The 12,085-nt window shown below is 36.8% G+C and overlaps 1 protein-coding gene across 3 annotated transcripts in view; it reads left to right on the top strand.

Moving 5' to 3' along the window:
- The window catches only part of LMO1 (LIM domain only 1), a 112,814-nt gene extending 101,056 nt beyond the window's left edge, over window positions 1-11,758 (top strand). For all 3 annotated transcript variants that reach the window (XM_063438452.1, XM_063438451.1, XM_063438453.1), the window contains exons 3-4: window positions 7,433-7,558; window positions 11,298-11,758. In XM_063438452.1, coding sequence (XP_063294522.1) covers window positions 7,433-7,558; window positions 11,298-11,403 — 232 coding nt within the window. In that variant the 3' untranslated portion in view covers window positions 11,404-11,758. The remainder of the gene's footprint in view (window positions 1-7,432; window positions 7,559-11,297) is intronic.
- Window positions 11,759-12,085: the final 327 nt, after the last annotated feature.

Here is a 12,085-nt window from a genome sequence, read left to right as displayed (position 1 = left end):
TTGTACAGTCTGTCTATAGATAGTCCCAGCTCTAAACTGGTTATAAGTTGGAGAATTACAGCCATGAACATTACAGACTATTCAATCTTTCCTCATGGCGACCAGACTCCTCATTACTTTGAAAATGCTCAGATCAAACAGCGCTGGTCCTTAGAGACTTAGTGCAAATTGCGGCTTTGTGCAATTTTTATTCATCGTTATTATTATTATTATTATTTTATCATTTATATAGCACAACAATAAACAAGTGAAAAAAGGCGCTTATAATAGTGATTGTGACCTTATTACATAAAGCACCTATAGCGCCATCAGATTCCGTAGCGCTGTACAATGGGTAGACTAACAGACATGTAATTGTAACCAGACCTCTGGACGTACAGGAACAGAGAGGTGGAGGTTCCGGCTCAATGAGCTTACATTCTAGAGGGAGTGGGGTATAGTGACACAAAGGGTATCATCTCTCCTGATTTCAGTTATTCCCAAATATTTAGCTCTCTCCTAGATCAGAAGAGTCTCAAATTTCCACCTGCCATTAAACCACACCAAGCCAACTGGGAGGTATGTACTAACAAAGTACAATTACCATTTTTTGTGTTTCGGACTTGACGTAGTTTACTGGTCAGATAGCTACAAGTTGTTTGTAATTTTGCGTATATTTTTTCGAAATTGGCCTATAGTGACTCACTGACTGAGCACACGTTATAAGTAAGACAGAATCTTTGTCATTGTGACTTTTTCTCTGCTTTAATTTTTTGCAATTATTTTTTTTTATTCTGTCCCTTAATTGCTATATTTCCATACAGGTAAAATCATAGCTTCTGCATCTCACAGCAATAATAGCTCGTTTTGGACGTGTGCTGAATACGGGAACACCAGCAATTTGACAAGAGCAATTTATTGTTTAGTGAATTAATTCCTGAGTGAAGTTTAAAAAGTAAATCTTTTGGAAATCGAATGAGATAAGTCATGATAGTGAGCGGTGGATCTTCAAGAATACAGAAATTCAAATAAAAAAAGGGTCGTAGAAATTATTACAAGGGTTAAAGATTCGATTTTTTAAAAATCGCCATTGGTTAATGAAAAGGTAGTTGTATTTGGAAGGCAGCGCCCCTGAGTGGTGGTTAAGCATCTTGCAGCTTAATACTGACATATGTGTCTTTTCCCTGGGTCCACACACAATAAATATATATATATAATTTATGTAACTATGTAAAAAAAGAGCTTATTTTTGTCCCGTCTCCTGTATGTTATTTTCTAAACAAAATAGAAGACTTTTTAATAATTACAAAAGAAGAGAAAATCTGCCCCAAGGATAGAGTTTCTGTTCTTTTTTCATTACTCACCCTAGTTATTACTCACCCCCTTATCTGTTCCCACCTCATTATATGAGAATTATTACCTGGCCATCCATTCTACAATTATTTTTTATTAATTACATCCAAATTCCTTTATAGCACATAAAAAAGTGTTAAGAATTAAATTCAAGTGAAAAGCCGCATAAATGCTCCCCTTGAAAAGTTTTCTTATTTAATTTCAGATCTAACGCGTATCGGCTACATTTGAAACTGTACAAAGGCCCAGCTCTATTTTTACATCAAGTGATAGACTTTAAAAAGTGTCAGGCTCTGAACACTCCTTGTCGTTTTATTCTTTACGAGACTCTTACAACCCTTTCCTTTCACAGCGAGGGTAGCGGAGCGCGCCGCCATGGCGTCTGTGCAGCACGCTAAAAGAAAGGTTTCAAGGATGCTAAATGCTTAGATCAAATCTTCCCCTGGATTTTATTTTAAGCTGTGTAGGTTCATCTCTCAAAAACCCTGAAAACGACTCTTAAGTGTCACAGATTTGCCATACTGTAAATTTTAATAATATCCCCAAAATCGTAACACTTTTTTTTTTAGCAAAATCCTCTTTTTTTTATCACTCACAGTTTCATTTTGTGCATTTATGGGCTTGTATATTTAAAGTAATTGCCATAAATGTATAGACATAGGGCAGTCTCGTACACAAGTAATGGGTCGGTCTCCAGGGAAACATATCGGAAATTAGCAAACTAAGCAGTAGGTCAATGGGGAAGGGGGAGTTAGTTTTAGAGAAGGTTTTATACTTTGCCCAACCATGCTTGAAAGTTCTTTAGCAGCAAAACAGAGATAATGGTTTTAAATCCTGAAGCCTGATCCTAGGAGCTTGCAATCAGTTATTTTTCCTGCCTGTGAAAGGGGTCTGTCAGGGATCTGTTAAAATGTTCCATTAAATGTCATTGTGTATGTCATCCTATTTACTATATAGTTCTGCAGCGTATGTTGGAGACTCATCATAAATCACACAGGATCTCTCAGCTTACATGAAAAACCCTCTCGTTTTAGACCTGAGACTCCTGTTCTGACACACACACACACACACACCTTCCATCTTGAGGAAATTATTATATCCTTGCCTGTTCCCTGGTCATTTCCACCCAATATAAATAGTGAAAATTACTTAATTTAAGGTCAGAAGCTTCTGTTTTAGCTGAATATTTACTATTTCCTCTTATGTAAGACAAGGAGAATTCAAGACATATAATAACATTAAAAATGGCAACGTCTTCTTAAAGACCCTTTAGAGACAGGCTCTGTTCCAGTGTGGAGTGCCCTCACTTATTTAGTATTTACAAAGCTACTTGTCACTACACTAGTCATATTATTTAATCAGGGAAGACTGTATTGACCCAGGAGTATTTTCTTAAAGAACTGGGTTGTTATGACAACAGAGACACTTATTGATCTTTAATGTGTTAATTTAGCATAAGGAACATAATACATACTTATCCTAAATAACCAAACCACATCCCGAAAAAATTCAATTCCTGGGAATTTTTGCCTGATTGATATATTTTCTCCTGGGCTAATTCATTCCTGTCTGCAGCCATGTGACACCTATTGAGCAGATCAGATCTGTGCAATTTATTTTCCGTTCATTATGCTGAGTGTAGGAGATAATGATAGGTGTCCTTATTACGATAGAGGATATATATTGTCTGTATCTCCTAAAACACCCGTAATGGTCAGTATCTGCCCACAGTGTGAATCCTCTGAAACACAGAGTAGCCATGGGAATAAACTGGGAATATTGAAGTACACCAGGAAATGGTGCATTGTAAGACAAAATAGGTAAACTGGAAACATTCTTCAAAGTAGATATCTTTCCCATTTGACTATTTTTTGCACTATATATGTATTTAATTCTGCACTCATTTTTTATTTTATTTTATATTACATGTCTGGCTGTCCTGGCACACTCGGGGCACACCATGTAAATGCATTTAGCCTGTAGTGTCTGTGTATCAGGCTCTACATTGTACTCAGAGTAGTGAGCATTGATGTTACCCTGGGAATGGCATTAATGTATCTGATGTAATACTGCCCTTAGGAAATGCGTCACCTGCATTTAATGGGGTGCGGGAATGAAGAACTGGTACTTTCAGGGAGTTTCATATTGAATTAAACTACAACAAACTTTCTCTTGAAAAGCAGACTGAGTGAGTATGCTCTTATTGTGGTATTGTGCCAACTATCTACCTTTTTAACAAGCAATGAACCACTGGATTAATCCAGGGTTTAGGTGATTCATCAGCAGCCAAGTCACTTGTTTCAGAATGGGGGCTATAAATATCTGCGCTCCAGACCCCTAACCACCATCATTTCTTTAAATTCATACCCGTGCCAATAATTCTAGCCTGCAATCTGATAATGATTGCATGGGGCCCTCGCAAACTTCCTTTGAACACCTCTAACATAATAGATGCTTCCATTCTTCTAGTAGCTAAATTCACTTTAATCTGTAAAGCGATTCATAGAATCACGTATTCTTTACCCTAATCTGCAAACTATTGTCACAGAGCAGTTTGAGACTGATTTGCACATTTCAGCAAGCAGAAATACGGAACAAAAAAAAAAAAACACCCTTTGTATTGAAAATGGAATCCTGTGTTTTTTTTGTTTTTTTTTAATGTACGCCATTGAACAGACGCTTGTATTCTGAAAGGGAGAAAAATAAAGTAAAACAAAATAACTATTAAAAAGAGCTGAAAAATAAAATCCATAATCATCTGTACCCACTTTGCAACACGATATAACAACACACATTAATCTGTCTAAAGAGAAACGTCGTCGATAAATCCAGTTAAAGATTTCAAAGCCCACGGACACTGCGTGTTTAACCTTGTATCTTTCTACAAACGTTAGTCGCCAGAAGTGCGTTTTTTTTGCTGGTGAAACATGCTGGTTAAATGGTTAAGTGAACATCTGTTTAAAAACTTCCCTACAGTTCTCACTCGCTTAGTGTCTGTATTTTAAAAGGTTAAGAAAGGAAGCTTTTACAATGCAAATAGTGTGGTGTGGCTTCCTTTATGTAGTATAATCTGAGTAGTGCTCCATACTATTGTGCAGCTAATGAATAATTCATATTTTACTCCCACATGTAGTGATACAGAGCTCCAAACAAATATAGGATTAGTCGACATCCTGATTTTCCTTGTATTATATCACCTGCTTCATAACAATATATATTAGACTACGGCAAATCTATTTAAACCACCCTACCATATTAAATATGTGATAGAACACACAGGTTTTTTTTTTATTGTGTTTGTTTCGGTAACGCAATAAAAATATCACTTTAATTTTTAATCCCGAAATGCATATTTATATTTTAAGAGATAACATTTATTGGAAATACTGTAGAGACATTGGACAGGTGAATGCGGAGAAAGGAGATAAGAAATAATGCTATAAAAATGATATATTATATACATCGGCATATCTGTCTTTGTTTTACATAATATAATTGAAAAATATCCTGCACCATTGTATCTATTGGTAATAGGTAACTGTACGTCTGTGTGTACAAGCTGGGATTGTGCCGAGCTGTCTCCTGTTTCCGAGGTGTTTTATACATGAGGATACTTGGGTCTTATCAGAAAGGAATAAGTAAAGAGCCTTAGTTAATCCCTTTGCAATATATTATTGACCCCGCAGCACCGTCAGGGTCAAGACAGAGAGCAAGAAATAGATTGAAAGTTGTAATTGCTTGAAAAAAAATCTCAGCTGTGAATTATATAATTGTGAGACTCTTGATGAGATTTTTTTTTTGGCGACTAAAACTGTGGTTATGCTCAACAAAATCAAGACATAAAAACATTGTGTTTGCCAATCATTTCTGACATGTTGCCCTGGGGGGGATAAAAAACGAAAATAGTATTTTAAAAGCTTCCTTTTTTCTTTATATTGATCAGCAGTGTTTTAAAACAAGCTCCTGCACAGTTGTGCCAGGATTGCGTCTGTGATATTATGCGCAGGTCCACTTGTTTATCCTTCAGTTTTGGGGTCAAAAAATATATATATTTTTTTTAAATGGAAATTAATATTTAAATGTCATGTAATGTAAAGTTGGGCAGACTTATCTTTAGAATGTGTTTATGCCACAAGTTATAAACATTTATAATAATAATAATAATAAAAAAAAAAAGATATAAAAAAAATCTGTAAAATAAATTAATTTAATTATTTGGTAAAATAGCTTGTTTTGACCACATGTTGGCACATCCAAACAATTTAGAGAGATTTTGCATAATATTGCTATATTCCACCAGGTCTAGTCATTGATTTCAGATATTAGATATTTGTGTTCTCAGGAGCAGCCATCTTTTCTTTATAGCAGACTACAAATAGAGTGCTTTGATAGCTGACATATCAAGGCTTCCACAAGCTTTAGTTTTGTGATTAAATCTTGACAAAAATGGATTGATTTAGATTGTAAATTCCCATATTGAGGTCAATCAACTCTCTTATCCCTCACTTTTGCATGTATTTAACAGGGCTATTTACTAAAATGAGAATTGTTGGGGATTTAAAATTCAATTCAAAGTTAATTTTAATTAAAAGACCAAAATTTAGTTATGCTTCCACCAATTGTCACTTTATTAGATAGCCTTGTAAGTCGTTTTATTGAGCTGTAATGAAAATGAGATGCAGACCATGTTATGCTGGCAGTACTGTATATTGGGAATTTAACGGTTTGTGGGACTCAGTATATTCATTGGACACGTAAACCTTTGGGAGTGCTGACTTGGCCCTAATGGAGAAGAGTTCACGTGGCGTGGTCAGAATCTTTGGAGTTTTCCATATTCTGTCCTAGAGGAATGTCACGGGAGTATTTCGGCAGGTGGGAGTATTTCGGCAGAGTCCGTTTGGGTGGTAAAAGGTAAACGTAAGTTTACCCATTTTTGAATGAGTCCTGAAATTTCAGTTGTCACTTACAGTTTAATAGTTTACATCCTTATCAAATAGTAGCCATTTGGATCCTCACTAGCCAACCTTACCTACAAAGAGGGGAAATTGAGTCCTGTGGACACTAGGCCCTATCTATTATCCATATACACCCAACGCTGCTTTAAATAAAAATGAAGTCACAGATGTATTTTATAGTTTAATGATTCAGTGAAATACTACAAAGTTACTGCTATCTAAAACAGGGCGGCAGTATAATTTAAAAGTACCTACTGAGATAAATGTATGGTTAAGAGATTGTGGCAACTTATCACAAAAGTGTATTTACTGTCTAATCAAGCACACGTGCAGCTAAAAAGGTATTATTTAATTGTCATTAATACCATGGAGTCACGTGTCCAGGCAAAATTAGTACAGGTTTTGATTCTTCTAAGCTCAATAAAATGAGAACCATTGAATTGGGTAATCAATCTATGACTTGGGACATATTTGTAAGTGAGGTAAGCTTAATGTAATCTATTTGGAAATGATCCTATAAAATATAAATTGGTATGCCCGGTATCAATTTTCAGACATCGGACAATGAAACTAAACTTTGAGGAAGCTGGACCTTCTCCAGTGGCCTTGGTGGTTTCACACTGCTTGAGTGACTAAAACACACATAGTCAGGCCATGAATTAATGTTCTGTGAGTTTCATATTTGTATCCAATTTTAAACCCTTCAGAAAGCTGTCTCTCACACCTGCCAACTTTGCCACCAGTTTAAATTGTCTATCCTTAATGTGTCCATGAGTTGACTACATGTCCAAGAACATTTCATGCCAATCCAAAGAGGGTTTTTTTTTTTTTTAATTCCCTTAGTGTGATGCCCTCTGCCTCTAACATATTATGACATGTATCCAGCACCCTCAGTACCACAGAGGAATAAGAGTGAGCATTTTACTGTTTTTGCGTTTCATAATGCATTCAAAATAATTGAAGATAATTATTCATTGCTTGTACCAAGTTCTTGATATCCTAATCTTCATCTGGTCAGATGTATGCTCTTTAAAATGGCATTAGAAAGTTTGGTTGTACAATGTTTGATTTAGCTAATTATGCATAATTAGTCAGTTCACTATTTAATTAAAATGATTCCTCATGAATGTGTCTTTTTTTGGCAGGCTCTTTGGAACCACGGGGAATTGCGCTGCCTGCAGTAAACTGATTCCTGCGTTCGAGATGGTTATGAGAGCCAGAGACAATGTTTACCATTTGGATTGCTTCGCCTGCCAGCTTTGTAACCAGAGGTGAGCACAGGGGCATCCGCAGCGGGCACATACAATAAGCTAAGGCTTCTTTTAACACTTGGAGACATAGGGATGTCACTGATTCGTAACAAAATTCCTGCGTTTGCCAGGTAGTCACCTGACCACGTCAGCTTTAAAAACATGTCTTTCAATCACTGTAATTTATAATAAGACGTATAAAGAGAAGTTTCTTTATTTTAAATTTTTTCTCATGTATTCTAGAATGAAATAAATAATTGTTGTGACAATTCCATGAGAACATTAACAAGGTCGTAATTAGGTGGGACACTGGTCGCAGCCATATCTAGATCGCAAACATAGCAATCGAATTAGGCAATCATTGGCAATGAAGTCCATTGGATGGATGGTGGTATTACCAGTGAGAACCACAATGCTCTCTCTGACCTAGCTCTGGGACCCTCTCAGTGGGTGGAAAGTCCATCATTAATAAGTTAACTGATAAAAAGCAACGGCAAATGTGGTGGAGTTAAGACAAGGGCAATTAGAAACAATAATTTCATGAAACTTACTGCATGAACATTATATTAATGAGTACGACGAAGCTGGGGCATTGCTAGGTTTCAGAAACACCTGGAGCTTCAGGTGGGGTAATGTCATGACATATCCCGCTGTTTTATGTCATACCCCTCCTCTACCATGAACATTGGCTGCTGCTCTCCAGACTAAATCAAAGGTGTCATTCAGTGCAGTACAGCCACACTGTCTAACTAATAAAGGCATGTGTCGCAAGGTCCTGTTCTCCAGCACTAACCCCCTACCATGACTGGGGGTCATCACCCCTTAGTAACCTTGCAGAGAACTATACTAGTCACCTTTTATTTTTTATCACGTGCCTGATCTGAGAAATAGCTCCTTGATGTAAAGTTAAGATTAAAAATACTATAGTATGCCCCTTCACTTCCAGAAGATATTTGGAAGATATGCAATGCGTATAAAAGTGTCTCGCACTTCAAAAGCGGTTCTTTACAATGGGCAATACACAGACATTTGCTGCTAGCATCTGCAGGTGATCAGATGCCTTTCTGGCAAAATGTCCTCTCTCTACTTCAGGTGTAGTTGTCAAGCTGTCCATAGCATTAATGGCAGCTTAAAGTGTTTTTTCTTCTGGGTCATTATCAAGAAGGAATGTCAATGTTTGAATTTGGTTTAACGCTGACAATTACAAGAAAATAAAGCCATTAAAAACAGTTATTTAATATTCATAGACTTAATAGGTTATAGTGAACCTCTCACCCACAAGCCACATAGAAGACTGATTGATCTTGAGCTATATATACATACAAAATGTACATTGTGTTAAAAAAAGAAAAAAAAAAGCCAACAAATCAGACGATATACTTAGCCTGCAGACCTCCACCACCTACAGCATGCCCCCTGGACTTGCTGCACTGCCCCACAACGTTGTATGTGCACAGTAGACGTTTTGCAATGCAATTGTATCATTTAAGGATGGAGAAGGTGCTTACTAATTTCATGCAATCTATTACAATGTATAGATTACTGTGACACCAAGGTTGACAGGGCAGATGCACTTTGATGGCTGGGTACAAAATGTATTTATTAGAGGGTTATATATTTCATCCAATATGTCCATCAATTATATTTCTAATGCAGCCATTTGCAGCTGGGTAAACATTTACCAGGCTATAATTCTGGCAGAGGGAGCTTAGAATGTTAATGGATCATAAAGGGAAACAAATTAGAAGGGAAAGTGGTTCTGGAGTTATTTATCCTAATGCGTTTTTTTGGTTCCAATGCAAATGTAACAATAAATCCACATTAAGCAGATCACACAAAGAAATCAACAAACTTGCAATTATATAACAAAAAATATACCATACCATATACCATACCAATCCTAAAATTATATAACATAAGGCCCAAAATGTTTACTATCCGGTGGATTTTCAACAACTGTCAGTTTAGTAGAAACGTTTAGGCATAGTTTTACAACAAGAGCAAAGTTTTATATAAACTGATAAATAAAGAACTGAATTAGAAAGTTATTTAAAGGAATCAGGGACTCGCCTCTTACCCTCGGCTCTACCCACCCAAGTCATCCCAGAGGTAGGTGTTACAATAACATGCTCTCCTGCCGCAGTCGTCATTGATTTGTCCAGCTTGGAGACCCTTGAGCTTTATTGCCAGCTTCTGAACGAAGTGACATCAGATTCCGATACTCGCTAGCCAGCCCCTGCAGCCTCGGCTACGGAGTTACATCCATATACGCTGGGGTTGCGATGTTTGGAGAGTTGAAGGACCGCTTGTGGGAGGTCACCTCTGCTCTTCTTTGTCAATCAAGACTTTGGTATAAAGTCTATGCTGAAGAATTGATGGACAGGTGGGAGAAAGACCCATTTTTAAATAGTTTTACTAACAAATCTGGTAACACAACGGATAGAATATAATACTCTGTGAACAGATCATACATTTTTGCACGACAGACAACCTTTAATTATACCTTTAATGCCGCAACCTTTAATTATCAATTCACACTTTTTGATTTTCAATTTTTTTTTTTTTTTTTTTTTACTTGTCATACTTTGTTAAACGGTGCTCAGGCAAAATACAGAAAAGGACGTCATTACCGCAATTACTAAACATCGTATTAAATATCTTGGAACTGCGAACATTGTCTACAATGCACAGGTTGCATGAAACACAAACACACATTTAAAACATTAAAATAAGAAGCTCTAGAATCAAAACCTGCTGAGGAATGAGATCTTCTTCTTCTTTGATACGCAAAAATTTTTCAGGAACATTTGTTAAAAGATTTCATAAAATCCCAGTATATACAGAGATAGCGTCAGCGACACTGCTTAGGTCAATATCTTAACTGCTGTATACCTGATCATTCACTTTGGTAAGTGCGCTCACCCTTGAGTTATAGTGACACCTAGTGGTTCTGTTGACAAGTGTAACGGAGGCTAAAAAAAATCTATTTTCTTCACGTTATTCCATCATCTTCATGTGAAAGATTTTTGGTCTTAATATGAAATAATCTAGGGATGATTTGTCTTTTTATTTACATTTCATGGATAGTGAGCATTGCAGTCCTACCACAGTGCAACAGCTAGAGGTGTAAATAAAAAGGCTCTGCCTGAGGGTGATGAGAGCTGTCATTAAACAGGAAGCGTAAGAAGACTGCCTACAATGTCAGTGCTCACCCTTGTTCCATGGAACATGTGATAGTAGGATAATAATTATTCCACTCAAATCATTATTTAATTATAAAACTAGACCTCACTTAATCAGGCCTTGTCTAGCACTGAGGCAACTTTGACTATGTACCTCAAACAGACTTGTTTTAATGTTTAAAAAGGCAGGGAGGATGGCGTTTCACGATGCCTGAGGAAGTGAAGAGATCCCAGTAAAACTGTATCTCCCAAAGTAATGTAAACTGGCACACATATGAATACATCCTACTTTGTTTTACTTTAAAGATCCAACTTCATTCTAATATCTAAAAATATCTGCTTGTGTTTTTTTATATGTTTCACTTTTAAAGTATGCTATAAAATGGCACCATTACAAATTGCAATGTAATCATGTTGGGTTTTTATGAACGGAGAGCCGTTTCAGTGACTCTCGATGCTCAAGATTTTGACATTTGAAAAGTATACTGTTTTCATGCCAGAATGTAATGGATTAGTTAATGTTTGGGATTTTATTTGGTTACTGAATTTGACCGTATTATCTTTTTTTTCCCCCCCAGATTTTGTGTGGGGGACAAGTTTTTTCTGAAGAACAATATGATTTTGTGTCAGATGGACTATGAGGAAGGACACCTGAACGGGAGTTTTGAATCTCAAGTTCAATAACGCACAAATTTGGGCTTCGCTGAAGCGCCACGGAATGGATGTTCTGCTACACAAGCAGTGAGGAGCGTCTGTCGGCTTGCCTGCAATATTTTTTTAATTCACGGTCCCCCCAAAGGACTGTATAAAATGTGGTACTTCCCTCCCCAATAAAACACAAAGCAGTTGCAATTTTAGGTGTACAGTCGTGCCCGCTTAGCTGAGCACTGCATTCGCCTGTATGTCCGTGACGGTTTGGGGGGTGGGGCCCGGGAAGGTAATGTACAGTCTGTTTTATGTATATAAACTGGAACATTTATTTTATGAAAATGTAATGCAATTTTATTACTGGTGTGAAATTAAAGATTATGAATGTTTATTGCTTGGAGTATAGTCGACTTCTAAACTATTTCGTTGTATATCGGTTCAAAACGGGACAGATGGTCTTAGTCTCGGGGTCCTAATCTGAGAAATAAAAATAATGTACATTTCGCCCTGAAGAAAAATAGACCATTCAGCCAGATAATCTTTCTCTGATCTATTGATAATTCAGCCAGATAATCACTCCCAGATCTATAGATAATTCAGCCAGGTAATCCTTCTCCGGTCTCTAAATAATTCAGCCAGGTAATCCTTCTCCGGTCTATAGATAATTCAGCCAGGTAATCCTTCTCCGGTCTATAGATAATTCAGCCAGGTAATCCTT

Source organism: Pelobates fuscus, chromosome 12 (assembly GCF_036172605.1).
Source record: "Pelobates fuscus isolate aPelFus1 chromosome 12, aPelFus1.pri, whole genome shotgun sequence".
Taxonomy (NCBI): domain Eukaryota; kingdom Metazoa; phylum Chordata; class Amphibia; order Anura; family Pelobatidae; genus Pelobates; species Pelobates fuscus.
Note: the sequence above shows the minus strand (reverse complement) of the source record. Positions and strands in the feature narration are given on the sequence as shown.